The following is an 18,219-nucleotide window of genomic DNA, read 5'->3' on the forward strand; positions in this document are numbered from 1 at the left end:
CCTACCTGTTTGACGAGGTCAACGATAACGACAGAGAGTGTAGAAACATCAACAAGCTCGACAGCATAACCACTTCAGTTGTCTATGCCGAAAATAGCTAGACCTCTAATGTTTCTCCTTGTACCTCTGCAGAAGAGGTGTAGAGACAAGTGATTCGTCGAGAAGGGATTATCAATGAACGAGCAGGAGACTCAACAGAAACAAGTTGCAGTCATTACTGATGACTAACATGGTAATGACAACAAGAGAGACCACCTACCGAGCAGACTCATCAAGCAATAAAACGACTGAGTGGCAACAAAGTACCTGAGTTACATTACCCACCTCTTCAAATAACCCCTCAACTCAATAGCCCCATCTCCTCTTCCTCAGATAACCCTAGCATACATACCCCAAACTCTCCTACCCCACACTACACCCCACGACCCCAGACCTCCTTCAAAGTCCCAACCATCCTCCCCGCGTCATCCCACCCCTCGGTCCGCTCATCACATCCCACGTCCTAAACTTACTAGCCCGTAGGAACCCTGGAAGGTGGTGCTCTCTACATCCTCTCTCATTCAGGTATGTTGTGTGACGGTAGGTTGATTTTTTAATTGAGTTTGATTGCTCATACTGCAGAGCTGAAGGATGATGACGAGGAGGCGTGCGAGATGTGTTGTTCGGAAACGGGACAGCCCTTTGGAGTGGAGGTTCGGGAAGATAAGCTCGAGCTGGGACTTGAGACTTTGAGGCTATCGCGGCACGGTGCGGTGCAGTGCAGGGAGTTAGCATGAAAGGAGAAAGAAAGGAAAGCGAAGAGCGAGGTATATGCTCATGACGAGAGATGGAGGAAGGCTCGAGGGAGTAAAAACTTGCGCACTCACCGCACTCCGCCCGCCGCCATACAGGAAGGGGAGCATACAGGCCGAGAGTGACTTCGGTCGCGGGAGTAGATAGGAGATAGGATCAGACTCGGCTGCAGATGCACGTGTCAATGCACTCAATCGGTTCATGTAACGAGTGGTGGCACGGCATGATCTGGAGCGAACTGGATGAAGCCGGATGTGCGAATCGTGCCGAGAAGGTGTACAGAGTGGAGTGGAATCGGGCTTGAGAGTCCGGAATCTAGGGGCTGGGTGCAGGCGGACAGTAGAATTCAGAGGGATGAGACCAGAAATGGATGTGGGGTGGTTGGAGGAGTCCTGAGGCGAGAAAGAGGGAGTATGGCTGGCTGGAGTAGCTAGATAGGGTTTCAGCTGGCACGCAGTGAGGAGGCACTCGCCCAAGTACAGGCTGTGAACTTAGAGAGATTACTGTAGATGCGAGCGGAGGACTAACTACGGAGATGCATCCGACAAGGCCAATGGCAAAAGGCGTACAGTGGGTGGAAAGGCAAAGTGCAAATGCAGATGTACGGGCAAAGGTGCAAAGGCGTCCTCATAATGTAATCCCCCACACCAGGCCCCTTGCCTTCTCACCAAAGCCAAACCAACCTACTCACAGAAGCATCAGCCCCAAGGATATTCGGATGCAAGCGCATACCCACGGCAAGGAAAGTAAAGCAACAGACAGGGACTGGATGGCACAGCACAATATCGAACACAGATCAAGCAGATAAGAGTGAAGGAGGCAAACCGAAAGCCGGCTTGCCTTTTTAGGCTTGCATTGCTTTTCCTGTCGGAAAGCTGGATTGAGTCTAATGCATGCATGCAAACATATACTAACATACAGGGTTCTCCGCTTCTGAGGGATATATTCCGTGGGGGTGGTTCTCCCCACTAACCGTCGTCATTGTGCCATTGATTTGAGGGGTTTGAGGTAGATGTCGTGGATCGTAGTGCGGTGGTGTGCTGCAATGCGTCCACTGCATGCAGAGTGACTCAGCTGCAGAGTAGGGCATTGCAAGGGTATATTGGATTGGACTTGCCAAGAGCGGGTGTGCGAGATTTGACGTCTTCAATACTACCAGCCCCTACCTCGATACCCTCCTCTACCTCCACGGTTGTTGTTCCAGCCATTGTTATTGTTGTAGCCTCGACCACCTTGCGGCTGCTGTTGTTGCCAGCCACCTGGTCCAGATGGCGGGTAGCCTTGTTGCTGGTAGTTGACTTGCGGATAGTTCCCTTGTTGGTAATTACCAGGTGGAGGTCCAGGGGGCGGACCTGGAGGAGGCGGCGGCGGTGGCCAAGCACCTTGTTGCTGTTGATATTGAGGGTTGTAATTCATGTTTTGCATCGGCGGAGGCGGTGGAGGCCATGCTCCGTATTGAGGTTGTCCGTTGAAAGACATATTTGGTGGAGGGGGTGGGGGAAAGTTCGGGTTGAATCCTTGTTGGAAATGAGGAAGTGGAATCGGAGGTATGGATGGTTTGGTTGGTAGACTGCTGGCAAGAGGCGGTGGTGGTGGTGGTGCTCTTTGAAAGCCTGGTCCATTTGACGTTGGTGGTTCTGGAGGTGGAGGAGATCTGGAATATGATTTGCTTCTTGATCTTCGAGCCTGGCCATTTCGTTTGCCATCTGGGCTTGGGGAGCGGGACGAGCTGTAAGAACGTCGACGCCGTGTAGATCTGAATTCTCCTCGATCCGAGTCACTATCAGACTGGCTGTACCGCCTCTTTCTCATTCCAGGACTTGAGCTCCTGCTTCGACTCCTCTGATCACGACCTTCATCACGACTTGGCACGTCCAGACCCTTCTTTCTTCTTTTCATCTTCTCACAAAACATCCGAGACCATCCATAGTAACCCTCTCCTTCAAGAATGTCTCCAGAGATCTCATCAACGACGATTGATTGTCCAAGCTCATCAATGTCCAAGGCTGCCTTTTCTTCTGTGCCAACATCGCCAAAGATAGCTTGTACATCGTCCAGAAGGGCTTTTACTGCCGATGTCAGCCCTTCCTCTGCTGGGCCGGCCACGAATTGCAGAGGCTTAATCATATCGGGATTGATTGGCCGTGTGGAATTTGGAACAATGTGTGGCATGAGATTTCCAGCAGGTAAATCGAACCATGGAGTCGAGGCATCTCCGTGCATAGCTGGCATGACATATGGAGTCAATTTTGACGATTTGGCAGGCAGACCTTGTTCTTTATCCCCGGTGGTGCCCTCGACAAGTTCTCCTGCCTCGGATGCATTCTTGACAGCTTCACGGAGCTTCTCGATATAGTCCTTCGAGTAATAGCCTTTCTCCTCCCAGATAGCCAGTAAATCCAGGACTTTCCGCTGATGTTTCGGACATTCTTTGAAAGATGCTGCGCTTCCAAACAGGTTTACAAGTATGGGCTGAATCTTTCCACAGATCGACGCGTCGTTCACTCGATGTCTGGTATGAAAGAGTATATCGTTGACCAGGTACAAGACATGTAGACGTTTCCTTTTAATCGAAGGCTCTCGCTTTGTCGCATCCGTAGCTCTTCCGGAGTCAGAGAATGATGCCGCCAGAGCAGTTAAGTATTTCCCCAGCGCTGTAAACCGCGCAGCGGATTGGGCGATGTTCTCCAAAATCCATTGCTTGCATTTCTATCCTCAGGGACCATTTAGCCATCGCGTTGATACAGCTGTAAGAGTGTATGATCAAACCTGGACGTTTCTTGGCGAGCATTGTGTGACGACTGTATTCAGCAGAGTGTGAAAGTCTGCGATGGAGTCGCGCGAGAGTGAGGTGGGATCAGGTCGGAGCAGACCGGCCGAGAAGGAGGCCTTCGCGATGGCCAGTTGATGCGAGGCCATGATGTAGACACTATCGCGATCGTGTTGAAAAGAATGTGCTCATCGGGGGAGATAAAGGTGTTGCGTGGAGGTTTTGTTGATGTGGCATGAACTCGATCTGAAGCTTGGAGAATTTGGCGCGAGGTTTGGACTCTCAGCCTTGCTGAGGGCACTAGTCACCCTCAGGTTCGAAAATGTTCTGCAACAACTGGACTTGCCTCTAGCGTCACTCAATCGTTCGATTCGAGCTCTAGCATAGAAAATATGAGCCTAGACAAGTACGCATAAGTTGAACGGAAGAAGAAGCCATTCAATTTCATTATCGTTCCGTCATAAAGTAAAGTATTGTTATTCTCTGAAGACCCCATTCGGGTGGCCTATTTCATACAAACACACCCAATCCGCTGCCAACCATAACGCCAGTAGAGGAGATCATTTTACTTTATACACATCTTGCAGAGTCGTTGGTTGACTTTCTTTGCAGATCCAAAATTCTCCATTCCATGCCTTCTGTCCATCCGTCATCGCGTTTGTTCAAATCTAGTTCCCCAGCTTAGCCTCTCAACTGAATCTATCGCCCTTCCTGGACCGGAATGGTTCAGCCGTCTCGTACTTGCTCTTCTCTCGAACCCTCTGTCCTTCCGTATCCGGTGCATGTCGTGTAGGCGCAGGATCTAAAGTAGCCTCTTGACTCGGTGATCCGGAGCTATCTGCTCTGGGTGGTCCTCCATTTGTGCCAGCCTTAGATGTCGCCGTCGCAGAGTACTCGAGCGATTCCTGAATTCTCCGTCTTCTTTGTTCGGCCTCGAATCTAGTTGCTCTGTCGGCATTGATCGACTTCTTCGCGAAGTAATATGCGCCGCCACCAGCTACAGAACCCAGCAATCAGCTTGCGTTCCGCTCCTCGTCTTCAACACGGCATTGCCAACATACCGACACACAGTGCGCCCCAGCCCACCCTAGAATTGCAGTGTCAACGTTCTGAAGCTCGTATGTGAGCTTGCGTGGGGAGCCCGTACCAGAAGGATTTAACCTGGTCATGTTAGCTTGGACAGCGGGAGGGGAAGCAGAGCTCTGACAGTGTTCATCTCGGAAGATGTCTGGGTCGTAAACAGAAGTATGATGTGATGAGATTCGGCTGAAGTTTCAAAAAGACCAAGAACTTTCCAATTGACTTTCCCTTTGACAGGAGAAGAGGATCGTGCGTGGTGCAGAGGTTGAAGTTGACTGAGATAAATAAATCTTTGCTTAGTGGTCATGGAATGGCCTGATCTGATCTCATTACTGTAGTGCTGGGCACTGGGCAGTGGGCACTGTCCTTAGATGTGGCTTGACCCCGCAAAGCAGGCTCGGCAGGCAGCGCCACATGAACGATGAGCCACACGTCCTGTTCCATTCCATTGTTCGTTGGACTCGGCGATCCCTGTCACACTGCCACCGCTGGCTCGAGTACCAAAATAGCGCATCGCTGGATGGCACTGGCACTGACTGACACTTTGCCTTGTTCCGTTGTACTTGGACACCAAGAACATGATATATTGTCCATGTTGGTGACGAGGCAGGCGAACAAGGGCAAGGCACGCGACAGCCAATACACACACAGGAAAGCAACGCAAAGGACACATCCGCATGCATCTACAGGAATCCTTATTTGCATTTGCATTTTCCCTCTTCATTCCCCCTCCAACCACCACTGTCGCTCATCCCACCAACCGGTTCTGTGAGGCTCAGCATTTCAAGATCTCCCCCGGATTATCTACTCGACCTATTCGAGACATACCCCGACCCCTCCATGAGACTTCTTGATGGTCAACCACATCCAACCTCGGTTTTCATCTCTCTATCACGCCTTTGAAGGTCCGCCAGCAAGTTCTATGAGTTCACGGTCAAATCACGAATGGGCATGCGATCTGACCCTGAATAAGCCGTCTTGGTGTCAGCAACCTCACCATGGAGGAACCCGCGGCAGAGAGTCTAGATGGCTCCTCAATTGTGCGAATTATCCTTCCCGACTTCCTCGATATGTGCTTGACTGATCCCTTTCGTAATAGAAGCCGGTGTCCTCCCTTCGTTCCCATTTCGAGCAAATGGCTAGTCTAAAACCCAAGCCCCCTCCACCCCCGGGATCGAAGCCTATTTCACCACAACCGACTGGGAACGGCGTCAACGATGGGTCGAGAGATATTGCTAGACCAGCACCTGTGCAGCAGGAAGAAGTGGGCTTTGGGGATGCGCTTCGTGCAGCACGAGGGAGGGAAAAGGTTGAGAATGGACTGCGGCCCCCGCGAACGACATCTGCGAATATGTCCCCCTCACCTACGAGGAACACAAAGCCACGAGCAGTCTCAGCAGCTACACCAGCAGTTACGATTCAACCTCCTCAGTCCCCACCTAAGGCCAATACGTTGAATCTGGTGCTGCCAGGAACTGCATACCTCCAGGCCGATTCCCCACTATCTGCGTCCTCTGGAAGCGCTTCTCCCAGGAACTTCAGGATACCTAGTAGACCCAATACACCACATTTGGAGCCTGGGCGGTCTCCTAAAATGCACCCCTCGCAACCGCCTTCACCCCCGCCTCCGAGAAGGTCAGGCGAATTCAGGAGAGAGACACGCGAGGCTCGAGAGGCATTTACGAAACCAAAACCTCCACCTGTGAATCGTGCAGACAAGCCAAAAATCAATAGCAGACCAATGTCTCTAGCATTTCGAACAGAAGCTACAACTCTGGAGCCAGCTCCTCAGTCAGCGGTAGACAAAACGTCTCCATTTAGTACACCTCCAAGTAGTGGAAGTAGTCCGGAGCACGAGCTGCCAGGGCCAGTGATGCCGCGATCAAGGAACGCGTTTGAGCCCAGGAACGGGACGGAACACATTCCGACAGCTCACAAAACTTTCGACCCGCCACCTCTTCACCATAGTGTGGTAAACAGAAGAAAAGATCAAGATACCAATGGGGTGAACCGAGGGCTGATATCTCCTCAAGTGACAGGAGAGCAGCGGCCAGCTTTGCCAACCAGGCCTCAAGCTGTGCCTGACCCAGTCAAAGCCCGTGGATTCAGAGATGTCATGCCACCACCTGCAAGGCCGTCAATGGATAGAAATCGTCCCACTAACGCAATGCCAGAAATTGAGACTGGATACGCGACACCGCCGAAGCGAGTATTTTCGCAGCCGACAGACAAAGCAAACGCTCAATTACACACTCCTCAACGGTCACACGGGAGATCAATGACCGTCTCCTCGCCCAGAACCCCGGTAGAATTTAGAAATCCAACAATTCACGTAGAGCCTCGACAATCGTTTGATGTGGGTGCAGCCACAACAGCCTCAACAGTCACAAAGGAATCAACAAATCCAGGCTCCGGAGAATACCCAGACATTTCCCGCACCAACCGTCGGTACCCTGAGCACACAAACATGGTTAGAGAACTCGCAACCAAGTACGATACACGATTACTTGATGTCTGTGGAGAATATGTTTGCACCACTGGACATTTTACTAGAGTGTGGAGTTTACTTGATGGCTCACTATTGACCAGTCTAGCCCATACCGAAGGCGTCAAGATTATGTCTATCGCCTTCAAGCCTATGGCCAATGTTAATGATGAAGGCACGCGACTTTGGATTGGGAGCAATACCGGCGAAATTTCTGAGGTTGATGTCCACACTCAGACTGTCGTGGCTACCAAGGTGAATGCCCACACCCGCCGCGATATCATCAAAATTTATAGACATCTCAATGAAATGTGGACTCTTGACGATGGCGGATCTTTGCATTTGTGGGCTCCCGACAGCGAGGGCTCACCTAGCCTTGCAGGAAATGCGACTAAGAGCTTTAGAGTACAGAAAGGACACACTTTTTCTACCATCATTGGTGATGATCTCTGGCTTGCAACTGGCAAAGAATTACGGGTTTATGTGCCAAGTCGCGATACCGGTACGCAATGGTTGGCCCTTCATGGCACTTTCAGCCAACCAAATACCGGTGACATTACCTGTGGAACAACAATCGACTCTCAATCTGATAAAGTCTACTTCGGGCACACAGACGGGAAAGTCAGCATATACTCTAAGCGTGACGTTTCTTGTCTAGGGGTAGTGAATGTTAGCGTTTATAAAATAACCACGCTTGCAGGTGTTGGTGGATACCTCTGGGCAGGCTTCAGCACTGGTCAGGTTTATGTCTATGATACATCAAAACCAACATGGGTCGTTCAAAAAGAATGGCAAGCTCATCATGATCCTGTCGTAAAGTTAATTGCGGATCCGGCAAGTTTTTGGACTTTGGATAGATCCAACGTCGTCTCTCTCGGCCAAGACAACATGATTCGGGTTTGGGATGGCCTCTTGCAAGAGGATTGGATTGGTAAGCTGATCTTAAAGACATGTCTAATGGCGGCTAACATTGAAAGAAAACCAAATGCAATCCCAGGAACGCGAGTTTGCTGCATTCACGCCAATAAAAGCGCTCGTTATGACTTGGAATGCAGGCGCAACAGCTCCGAGTCATCTCAGAAGGACCGATCAAGATGCAACATTCTTCCGCAATCTTCTACAGAACAGTGGTTCACCGGATCTACTAATATTTGGTTTCCAGGAACTCGTTGATCTCGAGGACAAGAAGACCATGACCAGTTAGTACTCGTTTTTAAAGTCATCTATGGCACATCCACTAACACGACCAGAAACATTTTTCAAGTCCAAAAAGAAGGATCCCACTTCAGAACATGAGCACATGAGTCGAGCCTATCGCGAGTGGAGAGGGTTTCTGACTACGTGTATGGATGACTTCGTACCAGGCGAGCTCTACCATCTACTTCATACTGCAAGCCTTGTCGGGCTTTTCACCTGCATCTTTGTTAGAGCTCCATTGCGGGACCGCATTCGCGGATTGAGTGCTGTTGAGGTCAAACGAGGCATGGGCGGACTGCATGGAAATAAGGTCAGTCGAACACTACTAGATACAGATCATATTCCTGACTTCACAGGGCGCATTAATTGTCCGGTTTGTTCTGGATGATACGTCCATGTGCTTCATCAACTGTCATCTTGCTGCTGGTCAGACCCAAACAAAGGATCGCAATGCGGATATTGCCGCCATCCTCGAAAGCTCGCTATTGCCTCCGGTCAAAGACCTAAGCGTGCGACAAGATAGTTATGTTGGAGGTGGTGACGGAACAATGGTTATGGATCATGAGATCTGTATTTTAAATGGAGACCTCAACTACCGTATCGACACCATGGGACGAGACACTGTGGTCAGAGATGTCAAGTCGAGGAATCTTGACAAACTCCTTGACCGAGACCAACTCATCGCATCGAAACGAAAACATCCGTGGTTTAAGCTGAGAGCTTTCAACGAGTCGCCAATTACCTTTGCACCGACATACAAGTACGACGTTGGAACCGACAATTATGATTCAAGTGAGAAGAAACGAGCACCTGCATGGTGTGATCGAGTACTCTTCCGTGGTGGCGATCGTATCCAAGAGCTGGATTATCGCCGACACGAAGTTCGAGTGTCAGATCATAGACCCGTCACAGCATCGTTCGAGATCCTCATCAAGACTATGTCCGCGGAGAAGCGTGGCTTGAAATGGGCGGAATGTCTGCAGCACATGACGGATCGCAAACAGCGCCTGGTTCGTGAAGCAAGGTATGTCGTATGTTCAGTGTTCGAGAATATAGCTAACAGGAACAGGCAATACTACCTTACCACTTACCTAGGCTTCGATGCAGCATTCTCCAAGAAGCTGATTACTGAGAGGGAGAGGCTTGAGCAGGAAAAGGCTGACGAGAAGGCCAAAAGGGGTCGATGATTCTACTCACCAGCGGAGTAGAACGCAAATAGGATCTTGGTGCCAACGGCCGCTTCCGAGTGCAATAGCCCTAGATACCACGTGATGACGTGACGCCCACCCGTCTAGCGTCAGGCGCCATTAAATAATGGTCCACGTCATGTTATCACTACAGCATACACTCAGACTTTATACCGGACCACTCGCTCCGACCAATTGCTCCTTCGATCTGTAGAGCGAATGGGGATGGGGGAAAGCTGTCCCTTCTTCACTTTTCGATGCTACTCCCAATGTAGCGGCTTTCGATGCGCTTGCGCAGGAACATCCCGATCTGATCTGAGACTAGAGGGCTTGGGCGCGGGAAGCAAGGGAACGGGACGCTGGGGAAGTTCAAATGTAGTGACGAGTGTATGCTAGATGCCGTTCGTGCCCAGCATGGCAGACGGCTGATGATGAAATAAAGCAATAAAGCAAGAAGTTTCATCCTGATTATTTGCCTTTATCCTCTTCTTTCTTCTTCTACCCTTGTCATGCTCATTCCTTTTGACATCTAGCAGAAACCACTTATTTAACCATCCAGTCTCATATAATTTTTGTCAACAAAACGCAAACTGTTTTCCACTCCACGAAACTTCCCACAAGACCTGACCCCCAGCATCTCATCTTATCAAACAAAACAACAAACTCTCTACAAACACCACGAGCCTCACCTACTCCAAATCGATTACCAGCCCCTCTCCTCAAACATCCCAAAACTCAATCCCAGAAATGTCTCCCTCAGCAACCCAAAAATCCGCCGCGAAACACAACACCGACACACCCTCTACCAGCGTATCTGAGATCGAAGGCGAGGAAAACGAATGGAAGTTCAGAGCACCCTATAAGATTCATAGTAACAAGAAGGATAAGGAGGGAAAGGAGAATGGAGAGAAGAACGCTAAGGGTGGGAAAGAGAAGGGTGGAAATGGGAAGGGAGGAAGTGAGGGGGAGGAGGATGGGGATGAGGATGGGGAGGAGGAGTTCAAGGCGATCTATGAGGGAGGCTGTCATTGTGGGAAGGTGATGTATCAGTTGGGGAGGGAGAGGCCGCTTGCGAGTAAATTTTGTCATTGTTCGACTTGTCAGAGGATTCATGGTTAGTTCATTTCTATATATTTTTTTTCTTCGCGTATCTTCCTCTTGATGGTGGAGACAATGAATAGGATAAATCGGATGCCGAAAATCGGGAGGGCTTGGAATCAAAGAGTTTGTAGTTCCCAGCATACTGACACATCTACTAGGCGCCCCTTTCCAACACGCAGCCATCTTCAAGAAAACAGACATCAACTTCCTCAAAGGACACCACGACCTGCAATGGTACGACAGTACGGAGAAAACCACGCGACACAAGCTGCCGTGTAAGGTCTCGTGTGCGTTCTGCGGGAGCTGGATTATGGATGAGGGACGCAGGATGATCTTGTTGTTTCCGGGGTTGATTGATTTTAAGGATAGGGAGGAGAGGGAGAGGTTTGCGCCAGAGTGAGTATTTATTTCTCTCTTTACGTCCTGCTATCTGATCTGGTTTTGGAGTGGGTGGTGATGCTCGGGGTGTTGCTGTGCTGTCTCTTGTGTTGTGCCGTCGGAGAAGATGCTGATACGTTGAAAATAGATGCCATATGTTCTATGAGAACCGCGTGGTGGATATCAATGATGGATTGCCGAAGTGGAGTGGGATGCAAAACAAGAGCGATCTCATTGCTGATAGTCCGGTTGAGGCTGTGAAGAAGAGGAAGAGGGAGGTTACGGAGGAGGAGAGGGAGGAGAGAGCCAAGAGGAGGAGCGGAGAGGAGGGTGAGGAGGAGGGGAAGGATGAGGAGATGGATGGTGAGGAGTGATCGACAGTGGCAATGTTGATAGGGAGCGAAAAGTGGTGTGTGGCGAAGAACGGAGATGAGAATGGACGGGAAGTATCTTATTCTGATGATCATCTTTTTGTAGGTTCAAAAAGCCTTGGGCCAAGGGGATAATAACCCCCTCCATGGTATATTTTCTTGGAGGACCCTGACATCGCATGTATGTATCAAGAAAATAACACCACATCAAAATTTCTACAGACTAAAGTACCCCGGCTGCAACTTGACGAAGATACCCTCAGGGTCAACCTCTCTTTGTATCCTCCTCAGTCTCTCCTGGTTCCCTTCGCTATACCCCGAAAACACAGCTTGGTCTTTGGTAGCGTAGTTCTGGTAGATGAACGGATGATGCACGCCCATTTTCTTGCCGATGACCACAGATCGGTCAATCACGTTTTGAGCTGTGCGGATGACCAGCTCGTCGTCTCTAGAAGATGCCCAGGTGAATGACATGAGAAGAACTAAGGTTGGGGAGTTAGCTGGCTGGACTGGAGTATCCAAAATATACAGCTCGCTTAAGCCTGAGGACAAGTAGAGAAAGCAACTCACGAGTCAATGGTCCATCCTCTTCTTTGATCCCAAACGCATTCCCTCCATTCTTTTGAAACTGCGCGATCTCATCCCTCGCCAAAGTTTGCGTAGTGTACGCCGCAAAGAACCCTTCCCGCCCCTTGATCTTCTCCACCTCGTCAATAAAGATTCTCGCTACCTGCTTCAGAAACGCTGCATCGACCTTGAAAGACGCAGTGTTATACGTGACTCTCACGCCGACGGGATTATACTCGTCTAACTCCTGAGTGAAGCCATAAGGATGCTGCATGCGAAGGGTGGAGTGGATGGATTTGGCTTTGAAGTCTGAGACGAGGGTGTTGAAGGATGGTGCGTCGCTGATGGCACCGGTATGAACAAGATGTGTGCCTACGTCGTAGACGTTGGCTTTGGGCATGAGTGCAAATGTCGCGTAGCCCATGGCGTCGTGATCGTTTTCTGATTCAATCGGTAATCGTGCGGCAGCTGTGACGAACGTGTCGAGATCAATGCAATACCCGAGTTTACAAACTACTTTGACGAGGAGCTGAGATCCGTGTTCGAGGACGGAGGAGATCGTAAGCTTGAATGGGCGGGAGATGGAGAGAGAGGACAAGAGCGAGGGTGTTGATGATAGGAGCATGAAGTAGAAGCCACCCCACCAGACGGGGAGGTTAGGATAAGTTTCAAGGTCGAAGCGTGTCACTACACCGAAGTTTTTTCCTCCGCCACGGAGGGCGAAGTAGAGGTCCGGGTTGGAGGTGTGGCTTATGTTGGCTATTGTGCCGTTGGCAAGGACGATCTGGGTTTCTATTAGTTATGAGCTTGGGAGGAGGAGGTGAGCATTACTTCGTAGTTCCTGACATTGTCACATCCCCATCCATAACGGCGGGAAATGAACGATATACCTCCTATTTACTATGTGAGCTTGGCTCTTTTCCGGCCGCGACGGCGAATGAACAGCAATTCAGATGAGCTTACCACCAAGCAGAAAACCTCCCACTCCAACATCGCCCACCCGTCCCCCCACAACTGTCAGATTCCATGGCTTCAAAAATTCATACACCACACCCCATCTATTCCCCGGTCCCACATATGCTGTTTCTTTATCTCCGGATAATTCAAGTCTATTCAAAAGATGCAAGTCTAGCACGATACCTCCAGATGCTGTAGAAGCTCCAGGGAACATGGCGTGACCACCACTCTTAATGGCAAAGATGCAGGTGTGCCGAGAGATGACTTTGATGGCTTGGGAGACATCTTCTGCTGAAATAGGGTGAACTATGCAAAGGGGAATGGTAGATCGTTGCATAAGAGAGTAGTAGCCCGAGAAAAGGGATTCGGGGAGTGAGCCATTGTGGTGAACTTTAGGCCCGAGGACGGTGGTGAGGGCGGTGCACTATCGACATTAATCGATTTGACTTTCTGGTTGTGTGAAGAGCTTTTGTTCTCTCGTGACTTACGGCATCATGGCAAACGTCTGAGTAATTCCCTTGAAAAGTGCCAATTGGAACCTGAGTGTCGAGCTGTGCTTGTACCCCTCTAATTGCGAACGACCCGAGCAGCAGAACTCCTCGTAGAGAAAATCTCATCCTAACAGTCCCGCTATTCTTTGCTTACTTTTTGTATTATCTTGTATCCAGGTGAGAGTCGAAACCTGAACTTCACAAGTCGGATTCGGTCGTGATGAGGATAAAGAAGCTCTCCATTATCCTGAGTAAAATACCTTTGAGAAGTCAGCAGAAGATCATGGCTCTGCGCTACCAAGCCTGTCGTGCCGCAATAACTCAGGGCCTGTCCAATCAGCGTACATCTGACGTGAACTTGGAAACGTCAGCCCCAGGATTTGATGATTCTACCCATACTGTTCGAGGCGGACAAGACTCTAGGGCGGCGAAGATGATTATCATCAATTTGGCTTGAACGTATTCTCGCTGTAAGAAAGTATTGATACATATCTATCTTTTGAAGAGTCTCGTCGTGTAATCAAATAGTTATTGGTATTTAGACATCGGGATGTTTAAGATAATGGGCTTGGTGGGGTTGCTGACGCTGACGGCAGAACCCACTTTCTCGCTTCCCCTATTTTACTCTGTTTTTCGCTTACGAAGTTACAGCACCCAGCCTATCAGCTGCAGAAAATGGTGGCGATTCAGGCACAGCAGAACATCAAAGTCACAAGAGAAACAGGCTACTTTCAAAACACGTAATGATAAAAATTTAATTCAGTCTTTGGAAACACTTTGAAATAGCACTTTGATCTTCTAGTGATACTTAAGTAATATTTTATAAGAGTTTTGTTAAGAAAAACATAGTAGTACAAGTCACTAGGCACCTCGCCAAATCGGCCACCTTTTTCTGCAGCCCATAGCCAGCAATCGAGGACTTCAGGATATGGCCGATTCGAAGCACCCGCTAAACACCAAAAGCAGTCTAGAACTGTTGAGAAACTACAATTTTTCTGGTTCAAGAATTATCAAGGATTTTTGTTCGAAATCAAATAGCTATGAAGCCGTACGCAAAAGTCGGCCACTTCTAACGAACTCGATAGCCCAGACCCTTGTTTACAAGTGAAGTGATGTGTACACTTGAGAGCTTGAGCTCATGCGCCCTCATGCTTTTTCCTTCCAGTACAATTTCTGGGACTTGAAGTGGTCATCTTGGATACGTCTCCAGGAATCCAATGTTGTCGGGTCTGTGCGTGTGGCTGGTTAAAGATGCCTTGTGGAAGAGGATGCGGTGGTGTTCCCTGACGTTCTCCATTACACATCTGTCTGGTATCTTATGCCTCTAAATTCCGTCAATCACTCTGCACACTTTAATTTGAGAGGTATCAGCTACATCAAGGGTCATAAGGGATATCCGATATTCTAATGCAGCGAGTACTACCGAATAGAGTACATTAAAGGACCATTTGCCAATCAACCCTCTTCTTCCTCAGAATCGTCAAAATGCCCAATGGCAGAAGATTCTTCTCCACGATACCCATTCCTCCACACTTCTCAAGCAGCTCTTTCTCATACATCTGCAGAAGCCACTGCAATTCGCCCCTCATATTATCCGATACTAGCTCAGGCTGCCACAATCCAAGCTGTCTGATAGCCTGGTTTACCTTCTCTGATGTCACAATGTGCTGTTGATGTGGAACTCCCATCAGTTCTTGATAGGTGCACTGTAGCTCTGGGCTGACAGATTCGCGGCAAGAGATGTATTTCTTCGAAGCTCATGAATGCGTCCGTATCGCTTGGAGCAGATGAAGTCTTCGCGTCACCATACTTGTCAGTGTAGGTTAGATGCAGTTGTCTTTTCTTCGCCTGGGGGCTCAGTGATTCGTAACAGGCCTTCGAAGCGTCATATTTTTCCTTCTCCTTTTCGAAAAATTTGTCCACGATTTCGATTGGATTTAACACGGCCTTACGGACTAATAGTGGACTGATGAACGGGCTCCGAACGCCGAGTCCTCCAAGTGATTCGGGGAGAAATATGAACGCATCTGGGACGTCTGCAACTCCGAAGCGCTCGTTTATCAGACCTTTGAGGTAGGTGCTTAAGTTGCTGCCCGGGAATATGATTTCCTGAATGTACTTGTATGTCTCGAGAATAGAGTCGACATGCTTCATTCCCAAACAGTTGGCAGGTTCTCCAAAGGTGTGACTGAAGAATCGACCGATGCAGCTGTTCCAAGTTTGTACCCAGGATAGAATGCTAGTTGAGTTCGCAAGTTGCTTCGCTAGTTGCTTCACATGAGCATCGACGTCGTTCTTGTTGATCAGCCATTCTCCCGACTTTGGATCTAAGTACAAGAATCCAATTGATACGGGACCGCTCGGCAAATTGGCTGCGACCTGTGAGTCTTCGTAGCTGAAGTCTTCCTCCTTTGTCAAAAACACACTTCCGGTCTTGTGTGCATTGAGTTCAAGACCCATGACTTTGGAGAAAATCCAGCGTCTTCCATGCCCTTGCACATTTCTTTGCCTCTCTAACAAGCCACAAATCATCATAGAATCTGTAAAGAAGTGTCCCACTTTCCTGGTTGACAGCCAAATCCAATGAAGAAGAGTACAAATTCGCCAATGAATTTTTCCAGTGCATGTGCCATCGGGGTCCCACGTTTCCGGATTTTCGCTTCAGTGATTGATTGTCCTTGGAGTTTTAGTGACATTGACAGAAGACTCATGCCGAGAGGTGGACAGAATGACGTCGAACAAAACAGAAAGGCAATGAGAGAAAGAGACGAGAATAAAGGCAGGCAGCAGTCATTTCAACAGTCGATAGAGCGGCCGACCAGTGTTTTACCTGAGCTCTGCATTGTGTTGGAGGCTGACTGCAGCCCACCTGAGATCACCTATGAAGTCCACTGGGAAGTCCAAAAAATTCCATGTTCTTCTTCAGATACTTGAGTGACAATCTGCCCGAGAAGTGAGAAGAGTGCGGCATGCCGCATCTAAGTCGCCAAACAGGACGTGATAAAGCTGAGTATGCTCATGACGGCCGCGAAGCTTGTGGCGTCAACACTTGACGTGTTCTCGCACTGGTGCTGTTACCAGCAGATGGAATACTTCGGTGCCTGGATATTTTCCCTTGAAGAGTGAGAATGAGGAGCAGAAGTCATGTCATTTCTCTGAAGTTTAGCGAGACCAAGCCTAAAAGTGGGACATTCCAGGCCTAGCTGGGCTTACGGCTCGCTGGAACTGCCCCTCTGTACCCCAGAAATCTTGGCTTGATAACTTAATTCATCAAACATCACAACTTCCAGTGATGCTGTACGCGACTTTGCCCTCTGACGAACTTGAGTTGTACAACCGAAGTCGTGCTTCGGTCGTCTGCGGATGGCAGCTCCCATACATACTTCGGATTGCCCAACATGGCAATTGTGGTTTGAGCCTTAAACAAAGTTTCACCCAAGCTTCACAGCCCTCCGGACCTCCGCCAGTTACTCTTTGCTATAACAATTGCTCTGCTTCTACTTATCCCGTTAATCGATAGCGTCCATTTGTTCATCTGGTTAGAGAGTGGAATCGGCACATCAGTAGCTATGTGGAATCTATTCGCCGCCTTTCACTTGTAAGTAGGTCCCTGTTCAGCTACCCTGCTTCACTTACTCCTCAACCGGGTCTTGTACCAGCTGTCCGTGACACAAATGCTGATATCTGTAAAGTCCCGAGGATTTCCTCACCACGTTCCTCAAATCTCAATGGACGACTCTACCATACCCCGCCACAGACTTCGCTGGCCAAACCATCATTGTCACTGGCAGTAATGTAGGTCTTGGGCTTGAAGCAGCTCGACACTTCGTCCGACTCGGGGCCTCGAAGGTTATATTGGCATGTCGAAGTCAGGAGAAAGGCGAGTCTGCGAAGAAAAGCATCGAAGAATCTACAAAGAGAAGCGGGGTACTGGAAGTCTGGCAGGTTGACTTGGGCAGCTACGAGAGCGTTAAACAGTTTTGCAACAGGGCAACCAAGCTGGATCGTCTGGATGCAGTGGTGGAAAATGCAGGAATAGCGACATCTTACTACACGGAGTTGGAGGGCATGGAGAGCACTGTGACGGTTAATGTCATTTCGACGTTCTTGATGGCGCTTTTGCTGTTGCCCAAACTGCGGGCTGATGCCATGAAGTACAATACTACGCCGAGACTCGTCATTGTCGCCTCAGAAGCCCATGAACAAGTCTGTCACGTCACTTTCCTATGATTTTCCTCCATTGCTAACAATTGACAGGCCAGATTTGTCGAAAAGTCCGCCCCTTCGATTTTCCCCGCTCTCAACAACCCAAAGAACCAGCCCGATAGATATACAGTCTCCAAACTCCTCGAAGTGCTCACAGTCCGCGAACTCGCGCCAGCCATGATAGCTTCTGGGAAGCCAAAAGTCATACTCAATTGTTTGACTCCTGGATTCTGCCATTCGGAATTGATGCGAGACGCACCGTTTCCCTTGAACATCCTTGCACCGATCGGGAAGTTCCTCCTGGCTAGAACTACGGAGATGGGTAGTCGAACCTTGGTTTCTGCTGCAGCGGCTTCTGGAGAAACTCATGGGATGTATCTGCATGATCTCAAGATCAAAGAACCGAGCAGATGGGTTCGGAGCGATGAGGGGAAGGAGGTACAGAAGAAGGTCTACAAGGAGCTTCTTGGCATCTTGGAGGGAATCGAACCTAGTGTGACGAATAACATTTGAATTTTGAGTCTCTGGCGTTGGATTTTCGAGACTGAAATCATGGAAGGCTCTCTATGAGGCAGGTTACCACATTTGTTCCTTTGGTCACGTGTTACTCGTTCCCTGGACTCCGACACAATTGTGT

The 18,219-nt window shown here is 49.3% G+C and overlaps 7 protein-coding genes across 7 annotated transcripts; 3 read left to right on the forward strand and 4 right to left on the reverse strand.

The window, feature by feature from the left end:
- Positions 1–1,636: 1,636 nt before the first annotated feature.
- Positions 1,637–3,997, reverse strand: ONS95_008853 (uncharacterized protein). The gene is made up of 2 exons (XM_058502413.1): positions 3,562–3,997; positions 1,637–3,501 (listed from the first exon to the last, which is right to left on the reverse strand). The coding sequence occupies exons 1-2, from the start codon at positions 3,709–3,711 to the stop codon at positions 1,945–1,947; spliced, it is 1,707 nt and encodes a 568-aa protein (XP_058361342.1). The 5' UTR covers positions 3,712–3,997; the 3' UTR covers positions 1,637–1,944.
- Positions 3,998–5,128, reverse strand: ONS95_008854 (uncharacterized protein). Its single transcript, XM_058502414.1, has 4 exons — positions 4,770–5,128; positions 4,710–4,723; positions 4,624–4,649; positions 3,998–4,559 (listed from the first exon to the last, which is right to left on the reverse strand). The coding sequence occupies exons 1-4, from the start codon at positions 4,947–4,949 to the stop codon at positions 4,252–4,254; spliced, it is 528 nt and encodes a 175-aa protein (XP_058361343.1). The 5' UTR covers positions 4,950–5,128; the 3' UTR covers positions 3,998–4,251.
- Positions 5,129–5,640: 512 nt separating this feature from the next.
- On the forward strand, positions 5,641–9,901 carry ONS95_008855 (uncharacterized protein; the record flags this gene model as incomplete). The annotated part of the gene is made up of 3 exons (XM_058502415.1): positions 5,641–5,682; positions 5,742–9,348; positions 9,394–9,901. The coding sequence occupies 2 exons, from the start codon at positions 5,641–5,643 to the stop codon at positions 8,298–8,300; spliced, it is 2,601 nt and encodes an 866-aa protein (XP_058361344.1). The 3' UTR covers positions 8,301–9,348; positions 9,394–9,901.
- Positions 9,902–11,364, forward strand: ONS95_008856 (uncharacterized protein; the record flags this gene model as incomplete). The annotated part of the gene is made up of 3 exons (XM_058502416.1): positions 9,902–10,625; positions 10,771–11,008; positions 11,139–11,364. The coding sequence occupies exons 1-3, from the start codon at positions 10,259–10,261 to the stop codon at positions 11,362–11,364; spliced, it is 831 nt and encodes a 276-aa protein (XP_058361345.1). The 5' UTR covers positions 9,902–10,258.
- A 213-nt stretch (positions 11,365–11,577) lies between these two features.
- On the reverse strand, positions 11,578–13,957 carry ONS95_008857 (uncharacterized protein; the record flags this gene model as incomplete). The annotated part of the gene is made up of 6 exons (XM_058502417.1): positions 13,689–13,957; positions 13,374–13,636; positions 12,892–13,309; positions 12,760–12,821; positions 11,932–12,712; positions 11,578–11,843 (listed from the first exon to the last, which is right to left on the reverse strand). Exons 2-6 carry the CDS (start codon positions 13,500–13,502, stop codon positions 11,578–11,580), a joined length of 1,656 nt encoding a protein of 551 aa, XP_058361346.1. The 5' UTR covers positions 13,503–13,636; positions 13,689–13,957.
- A 1,024-nt stretch (positions 13,958–14,981) lies between these two features.
- ONS95_008858 (uncharacterized protein) lies at positions 14,982–15,911 on the reverse strand (the record flags this gene model as incomplete). Its single annotated transcript, XM_058502418.1, has 1 exon — positions 14,982–15,911. One exon carries the CDS (start codon positions 15,909–15,911, stop codon positions 14,982–14,984), a length of 930 nt encoding a protein of 309 aa, XP_058361347.1.
- Positions 15,912–16,945: 1,034 nt separating this feature from the next.
- ONS95_008859 (uncharacterized protein) lies at positions 16,946–18,095 on the forward strand (the record flags this gene model as incomplete). The annotated part of the gene is made up of 3 exons (XM_058502419.1): positions 16,946–16,974; positions 17,069–17,582; positions 17,634–18,095. The coding sequence occupies 3 exons, from the start codon at positions 16,946–16,948 to the stop codon at positions 18,093–18,095; spliced, it is 1,005 nt and encodes a 334-aa protein (XP_058361348.1).
- Positions 18,096–18,219: the final 124 nt, after the last annotated feature.

This window comes from Cadophora gregata (assembly GCF_030347475.1).
Source record: "Cadophora gregata isolate MNR1 chromosome Unknown scaffold_3, whole genome shotgun sequence".
In the NCBI taxonomy this organism is placed as follows: Eukaryota; Fungi; Ascomycota; class Leotiomycetes; order Helotiales; family Ploettnerulaceae; genus Cadophora; species Cadophora gregata.

Coding starts and splice junctions, on each gene's coding strand:
- ONS95_008853 (XM_058502413.1), bottom strand. CDS start 3,711: ATGGCCTCGCATCAACTGGCCATCGCGAAGGCCTCCTTCTCGGCCGGT. Junction 3,502..3,561: donor GCTCGCCAAGAAACGTCCAG/GTTTGATCATAC, acceptor CCCTGAGGATAG/AAATGCAAGCAATGGATTTT.
- ONS95_008854 (XM_058502414.1), bottom strand. CDS start 4,949: ATGACCACTAAGCAAAGATTTATTTATCTCAGTCAACTTCAACCTCTG. Junction 4,560..4,623: donor CTGGGGCGCACTGTGTGTCG/GTATGTTGGCAA, acceptor TGGGTTCTGTAG/CTGGTGGCGGCGCATATTAC.